At 45.8% G+C, this 25,715-nt stretch overlaps 1 protein-coding gene across 1 annotated transcript in view; it reads right to left on the bottom strand.

The window, feature by feature from the left end:
* Abl1 (ABL proto-oncogene 1, non-receptor tyrosine kinase) overlaps window positions 1-23,648 on the bottom strand; it is a 113,489-nt gene extending 89,841 nt beyond the window's left edge. Inside the window, exon 1 of the mRNA XM_052182136.1 lies at window positions 22,031-23,648. Within this exon, the coding sequence (XP_052038096.1) occupies window positions 22,031-22,166 (136 nt within the window). The 5' untranslated portion in view covers window positions 22,167-23,648. The remainder of the gene's footprint in view (window positions 1-22,030) is intronic.
* Between the last annotated feature and the right edge of the window lie 2,067 nt (window positions 23,649-25,715).

Here is a 25,715-nt window from a genome sequence, read left to right as displayed (position 1 = left end):
TTTCTCCATAATACACATGGACTTGATTACATTTCACTTAGGGCCTGTGGAGACGACTCTGTGGTGAAGAGCGCTGGCTGCTCTTCTTTCTTTCTTTCTTTCTTTCTTTTTTTCTTTCTTTATTTATTTATGTTTTATTTTTTTCGAGACAGGGTTTCTCTGTACAGCTCTGGCTGTCCTGGAACTCACTCTGTAAACCAGGCTGGCCTGGAACTCAGAAATCCGCCTGCCTCTGCCTCCCAAGTGCTGGGATTAAAGGTGTGTGCCACCACCGCCTGGCACTGGCTGCTCTTCTAGAGAGCTCAGGTTCAATTCCTAGCACCTACATGGAGCCCACAACTGTCTGTAACTCTAGCTCCAGGGATTCTAATGCCCTCTTCTGGCTTCTGTGGGAACTGGTGACATATGTGGTACACAGAGATATATGCAGGTAAAATATCCATAAATACTACAAAAATAAAAAAATAAAAACCAGAACCATGACCACGAATGAAAGGGGTATCAGTCTTCCAAATGCGCCAGAGCAAGGGAAGCAGAAAAGGTCCAGAAGCTTAAACAGATTGTTACATGGCAAAGAGAGAAATGACGGCCACCATAGCTGTCTGGCGGCACTGGAACCCAGGCCAGATCTTAGCTGGATGAATTGGCTTCAAGTTGATATGGATGTGAGCTCCAGAGAGCTGTAGCCAGAGAGGCAACAGGATCCCATCTGTGTTCCTGTAGCAGTAAGCTGGAAAGGAGGAAGACAGGAACAGGGGCATCAGAAGGGAAACCCCACATTAGTCACAAGAGGTGACAGAGCTGCCACTGTCATGCAGTCAACAATTGTTATTTTCTCTTTGTAACTGTTAAATTTAAAAATACAAGCAAGGCTGGAGAGATGGCTCAGCAGTTAAGAGCACTGACTGCTTCTCCAGAGGTCCTAAGTTCAATTCCAAACAACTACATGGTGGCTCACAACCATCTATAATGGGATCAGATGCCCTCTTCTGGTGTGTGTGAAGACAGCTACAGTGTACTCACATACATAAAATAAATAAATCTTAAAAAAAAGAAATGCTACAAGCTTCCACATGTACAACATTCTGTATCCTGTAGCAGGAATTGTGAGTTACAATTGTGTGTGTGTAATATTGTTCCACATGCTACAATCCTTTGGTTCTATTTGCTTGGAGACAGGGTCTCAGTCTATGTCCCTAACTGATACTTGAAGTCACAGAGATCCTTCTGCTTCAGCCACTCAAGTGCTAGGATTACCAGCTTTAAAAAAATGTTTCTTTAGGGGCTGGAGAAATGGCTCAGCGGTTAAGAGCACCGACTGCTCTTCCAAAGGTCCTGGAAGAGTTCAAATCCCAGCAACCACATGGTGGCTCACAATCATCTGTAACAAGATCTCACACCCTCTTCTGATTTGAGTGTTTGAAGACTGCTACAGTGTACTCACATATAATAAATAAATCTTAAAAAAAAAAAAAAGGCCGGCAGTGGTGGCACATGCCTGTAATCCCAGCATTCTGGGAGGCAGAGGCAGACAGATTTCTGAGTTCGAGGCCGGCCTGGTCTACAGAGTGAGTTCCAGGACAGCCAGGGCTAGGGCTATACAGAGAAACCCTGTCTCAAAAAAAAAACCAAATCAAAAAAAAAAAAAAAGAAAAAAGAAAAAGAAAAAGAAAAGAAAGAAATACTTCTTTAGTGAGGAAGATGAGCAAAGCCAGCTATGGAATGAGAACCCTGGTGTGGCTGCCAGCAGATAGATCAGTGAGGGATTGGCACTGATCACCTCCAGTGAGGGCTATAGGTGACTTGAGCTTCCTTTGTTACCATATTCTCTTTTTCAAACACTGAGCACAGTTTCATTACAAATGTGATAGGTATAAAGTCAATCTCCTTTGTAGGGGATCAGGAAAGAAAAAAATTACTTTCCCATATACTAAAAATGAAATTTGAGAAGCTGTACAGTCCATTCTAAGAAGTCTTAAATTATCTCCAAGGAGAATATTAATGTTAGCAATGCATCTCTGAGCACTGTGGCCATGGAATCAAGAGCTGAGTGGAAGAAGTGGGATCAAGCTGAGACGCTAGCACTGAACAAAAACTTTTAAAGATCAAGACTGTCTCACTATGTAGCCCAGACTGGCTTGAATTCATGATCATATACCTCCTGAGTCCTAGGATGACAGGTATATACCATGATGTCTGCCTAGCTAGTGACAGGATGCTTTCAAAAATGGAAAAGAATATGGTGGCATACATCTCTAAGCCTAGCAACTGGCGGCAGAGGCAGGTGGATCTCTGTGAGTTCAAAACCAGCCTAGTCTATACAGAGTTCCAAGCCAGACAAATCTACTTAGTGAGACCCTATTTCAATACATAAATACATGCACACACACATATGCATAAGAAATTTTGGTTGAGATGTTTTTATTTTCTATTTCATTCTAATAGTACTTCTAAATCAAGATCTTCCTTCCCAAGGACAAGAGAAAAGGCTGGGGTAGGCACTGGAAGAAGAAAGGACTGACAAACCAAGTCCCGAATTTGAGAAAAAAGAGATGGGGATTTCCAGCCCTTTGACAATGATTTGAATTTGACTGGTGCATCAAAAGCTGTTAATAGGCACAAAAAGAGAAGACAATGGACCCTGCAGGTGTGCATAGGAAGGGCCTTCCTGCAAAAAGAAGGGCAGCAGCAAGCTCAGGATGCTCTGTCAGCGTCTAAGCAAGCAGGTGCCCTCTGATCTGCTGAGGCTCTGCAACAGGGGCAGTAACACTGACAGTAGAAAAGATCAGGACCAGTTTATTTCCAGTGCCCTACGCATCTCAGCCAAGGGCCTGAGTACAGAGACTAGGAGAATGCAGAACAACTCAGCCTCTGATGAGGGTGAGCATCAAGGTGAACACAGGGCAGCTTCCATCACAGGCATACAGGACCAGGGAGCAGGCCAGGGGGGCCTGTGCTGCAGGGCTAATGGGAGGAAGGCCAGGAGGCTAAACCCTATAACAAAATGACATCCCAAAAGCAGCTTGATCTGGGGAAAAAAACAATGACAAACTTGTTTGTTTGTTTGTTTGTTTTATGGGGTTTTTTGTTGTTTTATTTCGAGACAGGGTTTCTCTGTATAGCCCTGGCTGTCCTGGAACTCACTCTGTAGACCAGGCTGGCCTCGAACTCAGAAATCTGCCTGCCTCTGCCTCCCAAGTGCTGGGATTAAAGGCGCGTACCACCACCACCCAGCAAACAATGACAAACTTAACTCCAAGTAGTTTGTGGCCAAGAGTAAGGTAACCAGTCCCATCCCAACTGGACAGTCTTTAAAACTAAAGAACTACAGTGTGTCCATAAACCTTCCTGTCTGTGACAAAAAGCATGGGTTCCAAATCTGGCTCTGCCACTGGGACAACTATCTGGTGTCCCTAGATGAGCAGTGGGCAGCCCTTCCTGTCCCTGAGACAGGGCCCAGAGAATATGTAGTTCTATGTGTGTCATCAACTGCTATAGCAAGCACTACTGTCCTGGGCACCACACACAAACGTGAGCGGTGCGGCCTGGAGATCACTTTGGATGGCAACTCCACAGGCACTTCCGCGATGATAAGTGAGGTATGCCCTTTCCTAGCCTCCCTACTCAAGTGGACAGAACTGCAGCTGGAGCCACCAGCCCTAATTCAGGCCCTTTCTTAGCTCCCCTGGCAACCCTAAAGGATAAGGAATCGTAAGCTCTCTGTGCTGTCTAGCTCAGCACACATGCTCCGTAAGTTACCACTCACTCCGTATATTACCATGCCCACTGGAAGAAGGCATTAGTCAGCCCCTTCTCATAGCCGAGAAATTGAAGTAAAACTCCTGAGAGAAATGAGCTTTCCCCTAAAGGGCACTGCTTTTCAGCTTCCCTGAGAACCTCCATCATCCTCCTCTACCTTGTTATGAAAGCCTGGGGCTTGAACAGCCTTCCCTAGGTGTTCTCCAGGCTGATGGGCTGAGCTCAGGGCCCATCTTAAAACAGCTTGCTCTCAGTCAGTCCAGACATTAGCCAACAAGACCTAATCTTGTTCTTGCTCCTCTTTCTCTCAACCTATTCTTATGTGTCTGGATGTGCGGTTTGCACATAGCTTTTGTATAGTGCCTGAGGAGGCCAGACAAGGATGTTAGATTCCCTGAGACTTGAGTTACTGATGGTTGTGAGCTGCCATGTGGGTACTGGGGATTGAACCCAGGTCCTCTGGAAGAGCAGCCAGTACTCCTAGATGCTGAGCCATCTCTCCAGCTCCCACAGTTTTTTTCTAGCAAGGATCAAATGGCCTCCTCAAAGATGGTGAAGAGGATGCTATAGAAGCAGAGGGTGACCTTCTCTCCGCAGCACAGCCCCTAGGAATAGACAGGCAGCCACAGGGAAAACTCCTCTGCCCAAATTCCACAGCCACGAGCAGAAAGCAGAAAGATCTGCTTCATTTTCTTTCAAAATATCAAGACTCTCAGCTGGGCAATGGTGGTGCACGCCTATAATCCCAGCACCCTAGGAGGCAGAGGCAGGCAGATTTCTGAGTTCGAGGCCAGCCTGGTCTACAAAGTGAGTTCCAGGACAGCCAGGGCTACACAGAGAAACCCTGTCTTGAAAAAACCAAGTCAAAAAAAAAAAAAACAAAAAAAAAACAAAAAAAAAACATCAAGACGCTCCCCAGCCTACGCTCCAGACACCCAAACCCTCCTGCAGCAAGCTGAAGTGGACACATGTTCTGCTATGCTAGAACCTGGTCAGAACTGAGGCAGAGGCCAAAAGCAGGCTGGAACTGTGGGAACAAACATTTGCTGTAGACATCCAAAGTTAATCCCACAAGTGACAAAAGCTCCCCCAACAGCCCTAGGTCCCCCACTTTGGTAAACACCATTAGACTGTGTAAAGCATGCCTGCCAGTCTCGGGGTGAAGAGGGAAGGGTACAGTGGGATGCAGATCACATAGATCTGGAGCACCACCAAAACAGTGCCCCCTTTGTGGTGCTCAAGGATGGAGACTGTCTCCCAGCTGGCCGTGGGGCTAGCTGTAGCAGTATATGGGAAAGCTGGTAAGGGCTGGCCGCGCCTGACAAAGGGCCACCGACACAGACAGGCCAAGAAGAGGCTCTCAGTACTTCGGTAGCCTCACGGTTATGCAGGTCTGCCTAGGAGGAAGAAAAGGGAGGAAACAGCACAAACCACAAACAGCCGCTCCCACAGCAGCAGAGGCGGGAGACCCATATCTGTCCATCTTCATTCACAAACCCGCTCACTCTTTGTGGAAAAGCACCTTTCCCCCAGAGGCTTGCTTCTTGAAAACACTTTGTCAGTTCTTAATTTTTTTTTTTGTTTGTTTTGTTTTTTCCAGACAGGATTTGTCTAGGTAACCTTGGCTATCCTGGAACTCACTCTGTAGACCAGGCTGGTCTTGAACTCAGAAATTCGCCTGCCTCTGCCTCCAAGTGCTGGGATTACAGGTGTGCGCAGTCAGTTGTTATTTTAGGGTCTAAGTCTATCAACTCAAACAAGCGTCTTAAACAAACATAACAAGAAGGAGCACATCTGTGATCCCAACACGTGGAAGGTAGAGCCAAGTGGACCCTTGAGTTTGAGGCCAGCCTGGTCTCCAGAGGAGTTCCAGGACAGCCAGGGCTACACCTGGATGGGGGGAAGGAGGGAGGGGACAGTCAGAGATAGAGACAAAACAGAAAAGATAAAGTAGAAGAAGGTGTGAAGTGTCCTTTCACATAAAAAGTTTGTTATATTCAAAGCATTAGGGTCCCAGCCACTAATAACCCACTGCCACAACAGATAAATAAATAAACATTTCTATAATAGGGTATAACTCATCATTGAAAAGGAGAAAACATGTTACATGCAACAAACTAAAAAGCCAGTCTTAAAGGTTACACAATTTGAATGTGAGGGTGGGTGCATGGGCATGTGCACACACATACAGGTGTGCACACTTCTGTGTACATGTGGGGAACATCAAGTGTCTTGTTCTATCGCTCTCTGCTTATTCCCTTTAAACAGCCCGGCTCAGCGAGGACACAGCCATCCATCCCTCTTGTCACCACCCCACCCTGCAGCACCAGGTCACCAGCAGAGGCTGGGCCCTCAACTCAGGTCCTCACACTTGCAGAGCAAGCAGATTACCTGGAGCTGTCTCCAAGGCCCACTGAACCCTGCAGAGTAATTAGACAAGGCTACAAATACGTTAGCACTCAAGGCACTGCTTATTCATCAAAAACACGATTTTCCTGATTACTGCTTTTAAAAGCATGCCTTTTCAAAAGGAAAAGAATGTTAACTAGGAAAATTTACATTCTCCCCACCCCAAACCCCAACAAAAACAGGGTTTAGATTCCCTAGAAATAATGAAGAATTTGCTTAATCCACAGCCAGCAGTGCTATACAGCAGTGAGGAAGGCTCGCCCAAACAAGTCTGCTTCCTTCTCTGCACACCCTGGGGATCTTGGTCAAAACTCGAGAATCCCACTTCACTGATGACTTAGCACCAAGCACCCTTGTTATTCTATCTCTCTCCCTCCCCTCCAAGATTTATTTTGTCTATTTTGCCTATCTGTATGTATTTGCATCACAGGTGTGCCTGGTGCCCTTGGAGGCCAAGAGAGGGTGTTAGATCTCATGGCCCTGAAGCTACAGGTGGCCGTGAGCTGCGGTGTGGGTTCTGGAGACTACAGCTAGGTCCTCCCAAGACCAGCAAATGCTCTCTAGCCACGGAGCCGCCTCTCCATCACTCCAGCCCCTGGGGTGCATCAGTTTCTTGTGGTCCTCTGCCTAACAGGTATGAGGAGGCAGCGCGGTGCACGGAGAGCTGGGTTGCTTTGCTTTTATTCCCCATCACCCCTACCTCATTATAGCAATGGCAACTGAGACAGCCTGAGCTAAGGGACCTCTCCAAAGATAACTGGCCGGCCTCTCATAATCAAATACGAACTTGGGAGCTGTGGTATCTAAACTGCTCCTCTGTGAGTCTCAGAGAAATCACCTATCCTGTTTATCATGTTAGCGAGACACTAGCCTCAGACACTAGCTGAGGCTTTGTAACTGATACAGAAAGAAAGCAAGGAAACAGAGAGCACCTCCAAAGCAGCACAGGCAGGGATCTCCTCTGATTCCTAGAAATAGCTTAAAAACAAATCAAAGCTAGGCTCTCACATCCCACACTGCCCTTGAACTTGGCTATATATCCAAAGATGACCTTGAATTTCTGGTTACCAGAGTGCCCAGTTTATGGGGTGCTGAGGACTGAACCAAAGGCTTCAGGGTAGGCAAGCACTCTATCATGCAAGCTGCATCCCTAGCCTCTTGAAATGCATTTAAATCAATGGGTTTCCAGAAGATACCAGGTGAATTACCCACCCCTTCAACACAGAAAAAAAAGCCCATGTTGGAGCAGACCCTTAATTTGTCAGACTTCTGTCCCTGATGAGTTCTTCTGACCCAGTAAATTAAAGGTTTGCTTCACTGTGCAATTTCAAGTTGGGCTGACAGCCACACAAGCTCATAGAACCCAGAAATCACCTGGAGCAAAAGCTACCCACAATGCATCAGGGCCCAATGTGGGCTTCACAAATTCAACTTCCACACAGGCTCATAAATAAGACCTTTGGAGACTGAGAAAAAGCCAGATGAAAATGAAATGTGGTAAACAAGAGCTTTAGAGATGAGCTAGCGCTCTCCTGAAGAAGCAGTGCGCTCCTGGCGGGAAGGCAAAGCAGCTATTTAGTCAGAGGATACACCTGCCTCTGCCGGCGGGATGGCCTAGAGACCCCATGAGAAACTCTTGGGGGAAATCTCCAGAATCCTGAACTTCATACCAAAACAGAAGAGGGGCTCTCCAGCTCCCGCCCTCCCCAGGCCTGAGGAAGCATTCCAAGTGGATCACACAGCAAGGCTCTCTCTAAGTTTCCAGGAAGAGCAACTGCCATGTCTCCGCGGGTCCGTCCATCATCTGTAAGCTGCAGGGTTAGAAGCAGGCCTGAGTCACCACAGCCACACACCTGGCCCCAGGCTCACCAACATTCCATGTAGGTGGAGCCACAGACCCCACCCTTGCCTCATTCCCTTCCACCTAGCAAAGGAATACAACACAGATGTGTACCGCCTCATTTCCCTAGTGTCTGCAGTCAGTCAGTCAGTCAGTCAGTCACACTGCTCCTGGGTGGCCAGCAGGAGTGAGTTCAGAGGACAGGCGCCTGACTTCACGATCTGACTTCCCTATTGCAGGGAGACATAGTAGCACATCTGACTTCCCTATTGCAGGGAGACATAGTAGCACCTGCCAAACAACAAAGCAGTTTCTTGGGGTGCAGACACACTGAATTCTGTACAAGCCAGGATGATTAGGACTTCAGCTATGGAGAACTGAAATGGTGTGAGCCCATAGTCTTGCTTTCTTGGGCCATCTACAGACCCAGAACAGCCACTCAATGTCCCTCTGTGTCTGACCCAGCAGCCTTGTGATTCTGGGTAAATCCTTTAGACTCAAACTCAGTATATTTTATACTAATAAACAAAGACCCAGCCTGAGTCTGGGTCTTTGTTTATTAGTATAAAAACTTTAAGAAAGTTACCAAGGTGGGCAGTGGTGGTGCACGCCTTTAATCCCAGCACTTGGGAGGCAGAGGCAGGCAGATTTCTGAGTTCGAGGCCAGCCTGGTCTACAGAGTGAGTGCCAGGACAGCCAGGGCTACACAGAGAAACCCTGTCTCAAAAAACCAAAAAAAAAAAAAAAAAAAAAAAAAAAAAAAAAGGAAAAAAAGGAAAGAAAGTTACCACAGTGGAACATGGTATTAGGGTGGCATCAATTCATTAGGCCATGGTCACTTATATTCTGCTCCAGAATACACACTCTCTCTCCCTGTTGAGGTAAAGCTGTACTTGCATAGATGGCTGGGAAGGTTTGTCTTCTAGGTGCACCTCTACTAAACCTTGCTTGTCCAGGTTTACAAGTGGCAGTTTCAGGACAAAAGCCCAGACTCTGGCAAATGCAAGCATTCTGTGCCACCATTGCAACACTCCATTAAGAAGCCCAAGCCAGGCCTGGCAGCACACACCTTTAATAGAACACTCACTCAGAAGACCAAGGCAGGCCCGTCTCTACAGATTCACAGCCAGCCTGGGACACAAAATAAGACACTCCCCGTCCCCCCCACCCCCATCTCAACACATAAATAAAGCAAACCCCTCACAATAATAATTTTTAATATTTTCAATTTCTGTGTTTATGCCTCTGCGTATGTGGCCACACATGTGGTGCAAGTGGCTAAGAAAGTGAAAAGAGGGTGTTGTGGGCCTGGGACTTGGGGATCAAACTCCACTCTCTGCACAGGCAGCAAGTGCTCTGAATCACTGAGCCATCTCTCCCACAACAATAATTTTTAAATTCTTTTAAAATACAATTTCACCAGGCAGTGGTGGTGCACACCTTTAGTCCCTGCACTCAGGAGGCAGAGGCAGCAGCAGTAGCAGCTAGATGTCTGAGTTCAAGGCCAGCCTGGTCTACAGAATGAGTTTTAGGACAGCCAAGGCTACACAGAGAAACCCTGTCTCAAAATAAGATAAAATAAAATAAAATATTATTGTATTTTAAATATTTAAACACAATTAAATATTGTATCACATTATAGTACTTTCACAGAATAATGTGTATATATGTACATATACACAGACCTCAGGGTCGGTGAGATCACTCAGTAGGCAAAGGTGCACATCAAGTAGTACACGACTCTAAGCCCAGTCCTCAGCATGCAGATCTCTGAGTCTGAGGCCAGTCTGCTTTACAGAGTTCTAGACAAGCCGGAGCTACTTGGTGTTCTGGATAGTTTTCTGTCAATTTGACACAGACTAGAGTCATTAAGAAAATGCCCCCACCAGTTTGACCTGTGGGAAAGCCTGTGGCACATTTTCTTAATTGATGTGGAAGGGTCCAGCTAACTGTAGGTGTCACCCCCTCCCTAAGCTGGTAGTTCCAGGTTCTATAACAAAGCAGGCTGAGCAAGCCATGGGAAGCAAGCCAGTAAGCAGCAGCCCTCCACAGCCTCTGCATCAGTTCCTGCTGCAGGTTCCTGCCCTGACTTCTCTACATGATGACAAGCTGTAAGATTTTTTTTTTTAAAGCCTTTTTCCTCAACAAGCTGCTTTCAGTGGTGGTCTTTATCACTACAATAGAAAACTAAGACATAGCTGGGCAGTGATGGCGCATGCCTGTAATCCCAGCACTCTGGGAGGCAGAGGCAGGCGGATTTCTGAGTTTGAGGCCAGCCTGGTCTACAGAGTGAGTTCCAGGACATCCAGGGATATACAGAGAAACCTGTCTCAAAAAAAAAAAAAAAAAAAATCCCCCCCCAAAAAAAGCTCAACAAGTGATGAGCGTGTTGGCTGTGACTTTCACATTTACACCAGTAACACATTATACAAAGATCTAGAAGGCCAGAGGGATGTGGTCAGGGACTTAATGGGGGACACAGTGGGAGCTGGAGGGGGTAACGGGTAGTAATGATGTTTCATAGTATACTTGTATGAAATTCTTAAAAGAAAAAAAATGTAATTAATTTAAAAAGGCAGTGTCAGTAACATATAACCTTTAACAGAATGACAACTCCACAGGCTAGGGGTGTAGTTAGGGCAGTGGAGTAAAGATGGCTGGCTAAGTGAAGCTACATGAAATAGAACTTGTCAGTTTTCCAAAACAGACACAAGTGTGAACATGGCATGAAAACAACTGAGAGTGAGACCAGGATAAATGTAAATTAATATTATGAATATATTTATGCTTACATATTTATACATATAAAGGATGTTAATTTTTTTTATAAATAGCAATCAATGTATATTACTAGTCTAGCTGCATCATTTACTCAAAAGGAATCTGCTATTTTTCTTCTCAAAAGAATGAGAAGACGCTGATCAGCTAGCATGTGCTGCTTTCCTGGAACCTGGAGAGCAGTCAGGCCAACTGAAGTCAATGACTTGAGAAGGTGCATACCGAGGAGCGGCCTCAGGAACTGGGCACTGCCCATCCACTCTTCCTTGCCCTACCAGGGGTCTCATTCCATCCTGAGGCTGGCTAACCTCAACACAAGGAAATAAAAGACCTTGCTTCCAGGCAGACTTGATCAGTTTAGGATGCAGGCTCACTCTAAGCCAGAGCCATTCCCAGGGTGGAGGGATTCCCTGCTGACTACGGCCTGATTCTCCTGGAGTGTTCAGAAACAAGGAAAGGCTTGCAAGCCTCGGCCAGAGCACCCTCCTACAGCAACAGCCTTCCCCTGTGCAACAAGCTTTATAACTAGAGTCTCTTCACATTAAAGCACAAACTGGGAGAAAGTTGGGTCTCTGTCCAAACTAAATAAGCCAGCCCTGGCAATGGAGTCTACGGCCAGCCTTTGTAGCCAGATCCGAGAGGCTCCTCAGAGAGAGAGAGCCAGGGCTGAGAGTCCATCCAGAGTACCCTGGACCTAGCCCTGGGGAAGCTCCTTGGAGTAAGGGATGTGGGGCAGCCGAGGGGCAAAGACAACCAGAAGCACAGGCTCCTGCTCAAGCGTCCAACACACAGAGAGGGAACTGCTGGCCAAAACCACATCAGACACTATCTCCCGCACAACCAGTTAGAGTACACAGCCTGACAGCAGTCTACTGCCAAGCTTTGGCAACAGACTCCAGCCCCTGCCTGCACCCTCCACCCCCTACTTCCACCTCCCTGCCCCCAGAACTTCAGTGGATGACAGGATCTGGCAGTGCAGCAAGCATCTATATCAGTATCTACCTAGGCATCAGTAGCGCTCCACTGCTATAGAAATGGCATGTGCATATGCTCCTTAGAGTCCAGCTTACAGCAATGTCTCCCACAGACGCAGTACACAGCTGTGAAACACCACATGCAAGGTTATTCTTGCAGCACTGTGTGCAGAAAAGACAAGGACACCTCCAGGTGATGGGATACAACGAAGCCATTAGAAAGCGGAAAGCAGGAGCTGAATGAAGAGCTGAGCAGTTAAAAGCACCAGCTGCTCTTGCATGCAGCCTGGATTCAGTACCCAGCACCCACATGATAACGACTCCAGTTCCAGAGAATCTAATGCCCTCTGCTGGTCTCCAGCAGCACTGCACATATGTGGTGCACAAGGATACAAGCAAAACATCCCCATACATAAAATAAAAATGAATGAAAAGTTTAAATATAAATAAGTAAAAAAGGCAACCTCAGAAGTAACCGTGCTTGCTGCCCAGACTTGGAGCCCACATGACAGAGAGAAGAGGGCCAACTCCCACAAACTGTTCTCTGATCTTCACATGTGTGCTATGGTACACACACACACACACACACACACACACACACAGTAAATAACTATTTTTTAAAAGAAATACAGAGATAGCTTTGCAGAGAAGTGGGACAAAAGTCTGGTGGTACAGGTGGAAACAAGCACCTCAGAACACACATTTGTACTGTATTCTGTACTTATGTCAGACAATAAACCATCTATTCAAAACAGTTCAATTTAGTTTTAAAATAAAATTTCAAACTGCCAAAGCTCTTTTTTAATTACAAATCATGATCTTAGTTATAAAATTTAGTAAGCACATAAAATTACATCAGAAGAGCATAAATAGGATATATTTGTTTCACATCACATAATAATCACAGAGTCCAAAGTCCAACCAAAAACAAACACCACAAAACGTTACAATATAAAGTCTTAAATAACAATCCCTCTCATTTCAATGTTATAATCATTTTCAAAAGCCTTCACTCCATTCTTAAAAAGCCAGCTGGTGAGCACCAGCATACCTGCAAGTCCAGCTGAGGCAGGAAGATAAGAAAAGAGTTCTTCAGGGTAACAGGAGCTACCATATCAGGGCAAACCTGGGAGTTGTCTGACTAAGCCACTAGCACTCACTCATCAGCAAAAGATAAAGGCACTGCTGAACCAAGTGGGGGTGTGCTTCTGCGTAACAACCTTGGACACAGCCCACACAGTCCAGGCAATAACTACTTTACCACACTGGTGACGATGGGGGTTCCCAGGCTAGTCACCAGGGCACAAAGAGCCACCACCAGCCGACGCTTGCGTTCCCTGCTGTTCTACCAGACACACACAGTGCCCAACACAAAGCAACTCTCATTCCACATGTACTAAACACCTAATCTGGAAAAAAAAAAAAAAAAAGAGGGAATCTGATTTCTTGACACATGAAACTATACAAACAGGATTTCTATCAGCAAGACCAAGGATTGAGTTCAAAGAAAACCAGAATGTTTTAAAAGCCGAAGATCAGGAAGAGATGGACATGGAAGCAGCTGCAAACCACGACAACCGACAGGGTGCTGAGCGTTCCGCCAGGGGAGCGGCCTTTTCCAGTCTTTATGTCCCTCTACTATACCCAGATCACAGTAATCAACAAACGCAATGCCATTCTAGAACAAACGCTCTGAATATCTTTAACTGGATCTAGAAATGAATAAAACTCATTCTAAACTGTGTATGGAAAGAAAAAGAGGAAGCCAAGCCAACAATGTAGAACAAGCTGGATGCTTTGTTCTATCAGATACTAAGATTTGTTTTAAAGCTACAGGTGGTGTAGATGGCATAAAGGGACAAACTCTGTGGTGAATTAACAAAACAGAGTTTCCAGACAGACCTACAAACCCAGATACCAGACTTGCTCAGCAGTGATGGTGTCTCTGTCTGTCTGTCTGTCTGTCTCTCTCTCTCTCTCTCTCTGTGTGTGTGTGTGTGTGTGTGTGTGTGTGTGTGTGTGTGTGTAGCGGTCAGAGGTTGGCCCCAGATGTCTTCATCTCTGTCTCCTGAGTGCCAGGGTTACAGGTGGCTTCTGCTCCTCTCTGTGATCACAGTGAGCCGCCCTCTCAAGCCCTGGTAAGGCTCTTTTTAATGAAAGTGTGAGGTCAACATGGAAGGAGAAAAAAACAAACCATAAACCCATCACCAATAAAGATCAAAAGTCATTCCAGGCAACTTGTAAAATATATGGTAAAGTGAGTGTCAAAACCTCCTTGTGAACCTTTGGGTAGACACTATTTTTCATGCAGACTCCCCCCTGTCGCCCTCCAAAAATCACTAAATGAGACTACGTTAAAAATAAAGATGACATGTCAAGGAGCAGCAGAGGGCGGTGTACACGGATGGCATGGCCGGCGTAAGCACACTCTTGTATGCTAACTAAAACAGTCAATGGATACTTTGCTTCGGAGAAGGCAGCCAGAGGCTGCAGAGATGGCTCAGCAGTTATAAGCCCTGGCTGCTCTTCCAGAGGACCCCAGTTTGGTCCAAGCACACATGTGACAATCTCCGGAGCTCTGACACCCTCTTTTGGCCTCCAGAGGCATTGCACACATATGGTATACTAACATACATGTAGGCAAAGCACTCATAAAAAGGGGGAAAAGTAGTTTATCTTTTAAAGCAATAACAGTAGTTTTGCTTTAATTAGTCTTAATGTTTTTAGACCTTAAAATGAATCTTGACTATATGGGGGGAAAGAGTTGGTTTGTCTTTAAGATTAATAAAATGGATAAGCTAGCCAAACACACTTTAAAGGTGAAGGAAGGAACAGACTAGAAAGGAGGGGGAGGGGAAGGAGACAGGATGAACACACAAATTCTCAGTATCAGGAATACACTACAGATATTAAGAGTATCCCAGGAGGACTGGGAATCAGATTGTGTGGCAGACTGCTTGTAGCATTCATGAAGCCCTGGGTCCCATCCTCAGCACAGCATCAACCAGGCATGATGGAGGACACACATCTGTAATCCCAGCATCAGGGATGTGGAGGCAGGAGAATCACAAGCCTGGGCTTCGTTGAGACCTGTCTCAAAACAAAAACAGAGCAGAGCACAGCAGAGCAGAACAAGGTTGCATTACAAGGGGAAGGACTCTAGGGTGCTGAAGTACAAGAGGTTCCTTGGAGCAGGACAAAACAGAACCCATCATCTCTGCTTGATGGCCAGGACAGCGGCTTCACCAAGGAAGTGACTCCATGGTCACTACCAACAAGCTGACAGTCACAGCCTTTTATCTATATTATAACCTAATTTTATAAATTGTACACAAGTTACATGAACGAAAAATACAGTATATTCATTCACTCATGCCATGAAATATTACAAGTATTTAAAGGAAAGCCTGATAACTGCTGCTGCAGGGATGACCTTGACAACCCTAGACTAACTGTTCAGGCCAGACACACAGCACGTTTTTATCACTACCTTTTATGAGATATACAAAATGGGCAAACTCAAGAAGACAGAAAGCATAGCAACATAGGAGGGGAAATGGAAATCATTTTGTGCATGCTGTTTGTCCTGCATGTCTGCCTGCACCACACATGCCTGGCGCTCTTGGAGACTATACAAAGGCCCTGGGGCCCTGGAACTGGAGTTAGAGGCAGCCATGAGCCACAATGTGGGTGCTGGGAACTGAACCCACATACCCTGAGCATTTTATCTTTCCAAGGCTGGTATTGTTTTTAACGGGTATATGGTTCCATATTCAAGATATTAAAAGCTCTAGAATGCATAACAGTAATGGCATAGTATTAATAGGTAACGTCACCAAACTGTACAATTAAATTGGTTCTTTTTATGAGTATTTTGCCATAATAAATAAAAAAGAAAGAAATGGAAGTATACTCACTAGAAAAGACACCCCAGAATATTGCTAGTTGCATAAAATCCCAGAATCCAGAGAAAAGAAGAAACAATCTTCCCGAGAACTCACTCCAACCCTTCGTGAGCAGACACAGGCTCACTCAGTCCATTTAATAGGATTCTTATTAAACAAGATTTAAAGGCTGGAGAGAGCTCAGAGGTTGAGAGCACTTGTTCTCACAGAGGGCCAAGTCTGATCCCAGCGCCACATAGTGCTTCATAACTGCTCAGAATTCTACTTCCAAGAGCTGATTCAATGCCCTCTTCTGACCTCCTCAGGCACCAAGCATTAGTTAACTAAGAAAGAAAGAGGCCTGGAGAGACGGCTCAGTGGTTAATAGCACTGAATGCTCTTCCAGAGGTCCTGAGTTCAAATCCCAGCAACCACATGATGACTCACAACCATCTGTAATGAGATCTGACACCCTCTTCTGGTGTGTCTGAAGACAACTACAGTGTACTTACATATAATAAATAAATAAATCTTTAAAAAAGAGCGAGAGCGAGAGCGAGAGCGAGAGCGAGAGAGAGAGAGAGAGAGAGAGAGAGAGAGAGAGAGAGAGAGAGAAGAGGGAAAGAAAATCCAAGTTTAAGGGAAATTATTATGTTTATGGAGGGTACACGGCATGTGGAGGCCAGACGATAACCTTGGGTGTCACTCTTCAGTGCCACCCATCTTTGTTTTTTATTTGTTTGAAACAGGGTTTCTCTGTATAGCCCTGGCTGTCCTAGAACTGTGTAGACCAGGCTGGCCTCAAACTTGGAGATCCGCCTGCCTCTGCCTCCCAAGTGCTGGGATTAAAGGCATTCGCCACCAGTGCCCAGCTTTCATCTGATTTTTTGAGATCTCTAAGGTCTCAAAGTAAGACTTGGGGTTCACTGATTAGGAGAGACTCCTACCAGCAAGCTCCTGAGATCTTCTTGTCTCTGCCTCCAATGCTGGGCTTACAAACAGGTGATAGAAAGCACCTGGCTTTTTACATGGGTATTGGATCTCAAACTTAGGTCCTCTTGTTTGTAAGGCTATCTTTCTTAGCGATCTCCCCAGTCCAAGACTGCTGTTATTGTTTTTAATGTGTGTGTAAGTGTGCTTTACATGTGTGTAGGTACCTGCAGAGGCCAGAAGACTGTGTTGGATTTCCTGAAGGGCTGGAGTTACAGATGGCTGTGAGCCACAGTGTGGGTGCTGAGAACTGAACTCTCATTCTCTGGAAGAGCATGAGGCTCTCTTAGCCACTGAGCCATCTCTCCAGCCCCTGAGAAGATTAAAAAGAAAAACAAAACAAGACATAGTCTCATTATGTAGAGCAGGCTGACCTAGAACTCAGTCCCCTCTTGTTTCAGACCTTCTTCTTCTTCCTCTTTTTTTTTTTTTTTTTTTTTTTTTTTTTTTTTTGTTGAGACAGGGTTTCTCTGTGTATCCTTGGCTGTCCTGGAACTCACTCTGTAGACCAGGCTGGCCTCGAACTCAGAAATCCGCCTGCCTCTGCCTCCCAAGTGCTGGGATTACAGGTGTGCGACACCACCGCGGCTGTTTCAGACCTTCAAGTACTGAAATTACAGGCATGTGCTACCAACTGACTCTGCCGCCCCTGCAGTATGGCCCCAAGCATCCCTGTTCCTTTTCTCTCAGCACTTGCTACAATGTAGTCTATCTGTATCTCCTGCGTTACAGTCGGGATGGTCTGCCTCTGTGTCTAAAACAAAGGTTCTAGGAGGGTGGAAGTTGCATTCTGTTCTCTTATTAAAATACTACCTAGCATATGTGTGCTCAACAACATTTGTAGAAGAAAAGGGACATCTAGGAAAAGTTTACTTCTGAATAGTTTCAACACTCCTAACAGTGGATTTTCTTAGGTAAGTCACTAAAATGTTAAATGTATGGAACATAAAAAAAATACCATAGATTCCATTTCTTCCCTCTCTTTACAGATGAGCAAATCCTTTTGACTACGAATGATCCTGGCAAATGTTACCATCTGCTTCCCTACCCCTTGAAAATTCATCACCAACACCACCACCACCACCATCACCATGACCACAATTCCTCATCATCACATCACTACTGCCATTACAACCACCTCACTCACCACCAACAAAACCCACTACCACGCATTATCCTTGGCGTCCAATTCGCATATGGCCCAATACCATGTGTTAGGCCTGGGACATAAACAAACTTTAGAAAAATCAGTCTATGGAGGATGAAAAGCCGCTTGGAACTAAAATCCATAGTCTTTGAGAAAAGTTTAAGCAAACTGACTGATCTTCAATCAAGACTTAAGCAGTTCCACAAAAAGTGTGCAGCAAAGAAGTACCTATTTCAGTCACCATTCCAAATTACAAATCTCTCTGTATCTATTACAAAATAACACCATTTGTTGTAGAAAGTATCTAGAATATCACAAAGATTAAGAAGGGCTGCTGGCTCCTGCCTGTCACCCTGAACCAGAGGTAGAGGAAGGACGATGGCTATGTTGGAGTTCAGGCCACGCTGGTCTATAAAGCAAGACCTGTCTCAAAAAAATTTAAAGTTTTCTTCTTCCTATTTCCACTAAATCTCAATTCCCTAAAAACAGCAACTTTGGTTTAAAATCCTTCCATACTTCTCCATATGCAATAAGTAATTATTTGTTTTTTAAAATGGGGCCAAACCATACAGACTAATCTTCCAAATGGCTTTCTTCCATTTACTGTAACTCAGGGTGGCTTTCACTGATGGGTCTTTGAAGTATGTGGAGGAGGAGGTGGCTCTTGCCACCAAGTTTAACGACTGAGTTTCATCTCCAGCACCCAAAAAGAGAAGTGAGTGTGAGAAGTCAAGGCCAAACAGACACGCACAGAGACAATACAAACATCAATTAAAAATTAAACAGCCAGGCAATAGTGGTGCACACTCAGGCAGGTGAATCTCTGAATTCAAGGCCAGATTAGTCTACAGAGCAAGCTCCAGGGCTACACAGAGAATCTCTGTCTTGAGAGAGAGAGAGAGAGAGAGAGAGAGAGAGAGAGAGAGAAACATCAGAAAACACCCTAGTGTGCGTTGAACAGACTTTACACAATGAAAGGCCCACATTTTGGTTGGTTGGTTGGATGGATGGATGGGTTTTTTTTTGAGACATGGTCTATATGGCCCTGGCTGACCTGGAAGTTGCTATGTAGATCAAACTGGCCTCAAACTCTGAGATCTTCTAGCCTCTCTACCTCCTGAATGCTGGAATTAAAAGTGTGCACTATCACACTGATAAAAGTTTGTACATTTTAATCTCAGGCCTTTTTATACTTTTAGAAAATCAATAATTGCTCAAAGACTTTTAGTTTATATTTCTTATCTCAATTACTACCCACCTTAGAAACTAAAATTGGGTCAGGCTGTGGTAGCACACACTTTAAATCCCAGGACTCAAGAGGCAGAGACGGTCAGGTCTTTGAGTTTGAGGCAGTTGGGTCTACAGAATTCCAGGACTGCCAGGGCAACACAGAGAAACCTGATCTCAAAAACAAAAACAAACAACAAACAAAAAAGTTCTAAAGTTGAAGACTGTCACCTCGGGAGCAGGTGAACAGTAGAGTCGCTCTTCTCTACTGTTACACTGAAAACCCTCCTCGCCTGGCAGTATGAAGGTGCCTCTCACCCATGTGACCTTGTGTCACATATCATCTACTGACCCCTTAGAAAACACTAGGTCCCTGACCACACTTGTAAACATCACACTGGTATGGACAGCACAATAGCAATTCGAATTCTCTAAAACAAGCTATTTTCCTCAAAAGGAAAGACAAATTTTAGTCTTGAGTAACTACAATCTATCAGATGAAGTTCCAAGTAAAAATGGTAGTCCAAAAAAGAAAAATTAAAAAGTTCTGGTCACCATGCAAACAATTGCTCCAGTGTTGTTATTGAGGACACCACCTCACTTCAGTACACAGCTGAAGTTTACGTGTAGTCCTATTAGACCTCAGAGTATCAAAAGGATGTGTGCACAGGCTGGCAAGATGGGTTGAAAAAACCTGCCATGCAAGCCTGACTAAGTTGGTTCCTGGAACCCAAGGACAGGTAGAAGGAGACAAAGGACTCCCCATAGTTGTCTACCCTCTAACCTACCTACCTACCTATACACACACACACACACACACACACCCCAGACACACATTCCCCACACACTCACAGCAATAAGAAAAATTAGTTTCTTTGTTTTTTATACACATACACAAAAGGATGAGGGCAGATTAGAAGCACCTACAATTTCAACACTTGATAAGACAAGAGGATCAGACAGTTTAAGGTCATTCTCTGCTACACACTGAGTTAGAGGCCTGCTTAAGCTACACAAGACCCTGTCTCTCCTCTGAACCCCTGAAAAGTATTAGAGATACCTAGGCCAGGATTTCTAGATGTGACTTTCCTGGGTCGTTGGTAGCTAGTTGTATTTTAGTTTAGCCAGAATTCTCTAAGTGTCCACCGACTTCCACTATCTGAAGTTACATCATACTCAGAAGATAACAATGTTTTAAGTTGTGAATTTGAAGGAGCTTAACAAACTGCCCCTGTTGTCTACCTCAAACAATGCTAAAAAGAACTGATTCAAGGTAGAGGGACAAACCAAGATGCCCACACTTACTTGAAGTACATGTGGACAAGAAAAGGAAACACCAGGCTAGAGAGATGGCGCAGAGGTCAAGAGAGCATACGCTGCTCTTGCAGCTTCAGGGGGGAGCTGATGTCTCTGGCCTCCACAGGCACCTGCACTTATGTACACATACCCACACGTACACATAATTAAAAAGAACTACAAGAAAAGGACCTAGAGAAACGGCTTAGTGATTAAGAGCACTGGCTGCTCTTCTAAAGGACCAGGGTTTAATTTCCAGCAACCCACAAGACAGCTCACAACCACCTGTAACTCCAGCTCGGGGTTTCCAGTGCCCTCTTCTGGCCTCTGCGGGCTCTTGCACACATGTGGCGCACAAACATACATGCAGACAAAATACATATACATAAAAAAATTTTAAATAATTACAAGTAAAAGAAAATAAATAGGTAGCCGGGCAGTGGTGGCACATGCCTTTAATCCCAGCACTTGGGAGGCAGAGGCAGGCGGATTTCTGAGTTCCGAAGCCAGCCTGGCCAACAGAGTGAGTTCCAGGACAGCCAGGGCTATACAGAGAAAAGGAAAAACTAACATCAACAAAAAGACATACTGGAGAGAGAGTTCTGTAGTTAAGAACATGTGTTGCTCTTATAGAGTTCCCAAGGTCCACACAAGTGGCTCATGATGATCTGTAACTTGAGTTCCAGGGATCCAACATCCTCTTCTGACCTCACGGGTACCAGACACAAATGTGGTACGCACGCACACGCACACGCACACTAAAATAAATCTTACAAAAAGAAAACTTCAATTATCAACTATAAGTTCACTCAAAAACAGCTGTTTATAGCAACCACCTGTTGTTAAATACTAATGACTAAATTTCAAAGCATACAAGACCCTTGCATAGGCCATATTTGCTTACGTATAGTTACTATAAGAGCTCAATTGCTATTTCAATATTAAGTACACAGTTTGAGAAATATCAGGATGCCACAGTACTAACTAACGAGCTCCTGCTGCCTCTGCCCCATTAGTCTAACCAGCTCTTAACTGTTGGTCAACAGCACATGTGCTGTCAGCATTATGAACCAAATAGATTTATAAAAAATGTCAAAGACAACTAATCAGGAAGAAAAGATGCCACCAGCAAGGACGGGACTGTTCCTTACAGGAAGCAACACAGCCAGTCTCAGCTCAGGAGACACACTGCTTCCACACTCAACTTTCCCACCTAGCCCCAAAACAGAAGTTTCAAGTGCAGCTCATTATTGAGAGAGTCAAAAGATAGCATGCCAACTAGGTTTGGTACTTAACCTTTGTGTGCACAAACCACTTTGAAGATGTAAGTGTTCTATAGACAAAGTAATAAAGGCATCCACACACAGTGGGTAGGATCCCAGCTTTTAGTGAGAACAGACAGGAAGAACTATGACTGTTTCAGAGCCACTTAAGTCCAACCCCTCCCCCACAAAATGCTGACCCCCAAACAGTTAAAGGGCTTGTCCTGTGTCAACAGTGAACCAGAAGGGGACTCAGGCAAGAAACAGCAACTCATGCAGACTGAATAAACTTACAATTTTCTTATACAAAGAACTGTTCCACCACCTTTGCAACTATAGTAGCCAAAAAAAAAAAAAAAAAAATGCTGCTGAGGAGACCCAGAAGGAATTGACACAAGTATTATTTCAGAAACTTCTTTGATGCTTAAGGAAAACCAATTATCAGAAACCTGTAAGGCACTCACCATGTTCCACAAACACATTGCAGTGTGGGCCCCCATGCCTCGAGGAGTCCCTCTTTCCTGCCCCTTTGATAAAATGCAGGGCGGGCAAACTAGGCCTTCTTTGGTCCCCAAGAACTTTTCCAGGCTGCTGCCCCATAAAGCAGTGGTAGGCGCCCCTTTCCAGAAGAGGGTTCAAGATCTTTCAGAATGGTCCGTGGGGGTTAGCAGGCAACAGTAGACACCCAGAACTTCACACCACACCGACTTGGGTCAGTAACTTGGGTCAATCACAGACAGACAGCTTCCACGAGAAAGGGAAGCTGGGTTTGGGGTTCACACATGTAAACAGGAGTCTGGAATTCTTTTCCAAGGTAATCAGTTTGAAACCACAATGCCACCCAGAAGTTTCTTGAATCTAAGTCTATGTTGCGGGCCGAGGAACACTTTCTTTGCAAGAGGAAAACTTTGGATAAAAATATTCACGGGGAAGTCAGAAAGGGGCCAAGAGTACTGAAAGTCATTTCAACTCCCCAGCGCGATGAAAAGGTTGAGCTTCTTTTATGTTTTCTGCAATCTTTCCTGTGGAAGTCAACCAATCCCCTATCTCTGTCTCTCCATCTTGCAACAAATTTCCTGCCGCTCTCACTTCCCTGCCCTGGTCTCCGGAAAGACACGGGTCACACAGATCTCAATGAGAGCTTGCTCTCCACTCTGCCGAGAAGGAATGCATGACCAGCAACTTTTAAGTCCGCTTTTTAAAAGGCCTGTGAAACCAATCCAGACTTTTCCTTTGCATTAAAGTTTTGGGCTGCACTGTGACCAATGGGACTGTAGGTGACATTGGAAGAAGTCAGAACATCGGAGGCCGGCGGAAGCAATCTGGGAGGACCCCCGGAGATCTCTTGACAGCAGGGAGATGATTTGAATGAGGGGGCTCCGTGGCAAACTTGGGGTTGAAATCGAGAGAAAGGCGGCCTGGGAGTGAGAAAGAGACTTCCCAGGCAGGGCGGGGGCGGCTTACTCGGGGGCGACGCTCCTCCTCAGGAAACAGGGTGTCCCAGGTAGGGAGAAACTGAGACCACTCTGGGTGTCCCAGAGCCAGAGCAGGGCTATGAGGGACGAAGGACTCTCGCAGTCCGAACAGAGAGGCAGCCACAGGGAAGGAGGCCCGACGCCTCGGCTGCCCCGAGCCCAGGGGTCTCTACCCGAGACACCCCTCCCCCGGCCCTGGCCCCGGCCTCTGCTGCGGCCGCCGAGCAGTCACATGCCCAGCTCTGCCGAGAAACCCGGCTTCTCCAGCCAGTGGGGGTGTGTGCCGCGCACGGGATCCTCAGCCGCGGGACCCGGCGCTCGGTTCCAGCTCCGACGCCTCTCAGTGATAGACACCGACCCCCGAGGCCGCCATAATGGATTACGAGCCGCGCCACAACGAGGCCAGGCCCCGCCCCCGGTCCCGCCCCCAGTGACGCCGAATTCCCGGAGCGAGGTCCAATAGGCCACCGGCGCCGGTCTCTACACGCTGCCGCACCTTCTTGTTCCAGCCTCACTACCTGCGACAGCCCGGCTCCGCACGACCTTTTAAAGGTAGCTTTTCTGAGCTCAAGGTGAGCGATGAGGAAGCGCCCGCCCCTTCTGCTTTATCATTGGTCTTCGATAACCAGCGATAACCCTCACCACCATCCAATTGGCCAGTGAGCGCGAGAGCTGACAATTAGGTGCGAGCCGTGCTGCGGCGGTGGGGGGGGAGTGGGGGGTTGGGGGAATGCTGGGACTTGTAGTCCTGGTGCCCATAGGCTGCTCGATCAGGCCCAAGCCTGTAGCTCCCATAGCTACAGAGAGCTGGCCCCGCCTCCTTAGAGCCGGTGGACTGTGGTCAGCTGAAGTCTTCACTGCTCCTAGTAGCGAGACCTCAGGCGATTCAGAGACAGGGGAAAACTACGGATTGGAGTTTTCCAGAACCGGAGTTGGATTACTTCGTTGAGCCTCGTTCAGGGAGAAACTTTGACTCGCTCCTAGCGTTAGTTACATCCTAATCACTTGGGAAACGCCCACAAACAGGAACCTGTGAAGTATTGAGAAAGCAAACATCAATGGTCCTTTGGGATGGAGGTTGAAGAAACAGCGTTTGTTAGGAGTATGCCAGGCTCTGGATGTTTGTTCTAGTATGAATCCTTTCACAGGTGAGACTCACGTTCTCCTAAAACTCGAAGTAAGGCAAAACTTGTCCAGATAATTAGACCTCAAAAATCTGAAAAATTACCCCACACCCGTGAAAGTTCATCCTCTGGTCCCCTAGTCTTCATTGTCCCTATTTCTAAAGGCACTCATCACAGCACTCACACCGTCTGCACTTCTACATTAAATGCTTTACCGCATGCAGTGTTGTTCTCACAACAGATGGAAAAGCATTCATAGCTGTAGTTTAAGAGCCCCGCCCCCCCCCTTTTTTTTTATTTTTCGAGACAGGGTTTCTACGTTTAGCCCTGGCCGTCCTGAAACTCACTCTGTAGACCAGGCTAGCCTCAAACTCAGAAATCCACCCGCCTCTGCCTCCCAAGGGCTGGGGTTAAAAGCGTGCACCACCACTGCCTGACTAGTTGAAGTGTCCTTTAAAAGTCACTACTTCTTGCTCAAAAGCATGGCTTTTCTTTTTTCTTTTTCGAGACAAGGTTTCTCTGCGTAGCCCTTGCTGTCCTGGAACTTACTCTGTAGACCAGGCTGGCCTCGAACTCAGAAATCCGCCTGCCTCTGCCTCCCAAGTGCTGGGATTAAAGGCATGCACCACCACGCCCAGCTCAAGCATGGCTTTTCTACTAAAGCACTCAGTACCAAGTAATTGTTCAACAAAGAAATAAAAGGACATTTCGATTAGTAAAGAACAGTCACAGGGCTGGGTGATAGTGGCCCACACCTTTAATGCCAATACTAGGGAGGCAGAGGCAGATAGATCTCCATAAGTTTGAGGCCAGCCTGGTCTACAGTTCAAGTTGCAGGACAGCCAGGACTACTCAGAGAGACCCTGTATCAAAACAAAACAAACAAACAAAAACAGAAACAAAAGTCAGTTGAAATACTGTGAAGCAAATGAAAATTTGTGCCCAGATTTAGAACTGTAATTTATAAATTCACTCAGAATAATTGATTGTCGCTTTATTTGAAATGCAGTTAAGCTTTCTCTTAACTTATACTGCCAATCTTCGACGGGTGCCCCGCTCTTCTCTGGTTATTTATCCATGCTCACCATGATAACTGTAAGTTTTTTCTTTTGAAAAGTCTATTTTTTAATTTCTGCCCCTGCTTTAACCATTTCCTTTCTCTACCCACATTCTTCTTTCTCTGGTTGAACTTTAAATGAAAAAGCAAGTTGCAACTTTTAAAAAAATTTTTTGTTATATACATGTATGTGTGTTTGACTGAGTTTATGTGCACCCCTATCATGTCTATCACTAACAGACTCTAGAGGGCATCAGAACCCCTGGATCGGATGTGGTCATGAGCTAGACACCAAACCCAGACCATCTGCAAAAGTAGTAAGTGCTCTTGACTGAACCGTCCTTCAGCACCTCGAACCACATCTCTTCAATAAATAGTTCTCGAACATTAGTCAGTTGGGCTTTGGAGAGGTTTCCAGTCCAGGCTGCCCTTAATCTGAGAGTGCCCTTGCATCTCTCATCTCTGCACCCAACCAGCTCACAAGGATCAGGGT

This window comes from Apodemus sylvaticus, chromosome 5, assembly GCF_947179515.1.
Source record: "Apodemus sylvaticus chromosome 5, mApoSyl1.1, whole genome shotgun sequence".
NCBI lineage: Eukaryota > Metazoa > Chordata > Mammalia > Rodentia > Muridae > Apodemus > Apodemus sylvaticus.
The sequence above is the reverse complement of the archived record's forward strand: the minus strand, read 5'-3'. Positions and strand labels throughout refer to the sequence as shown.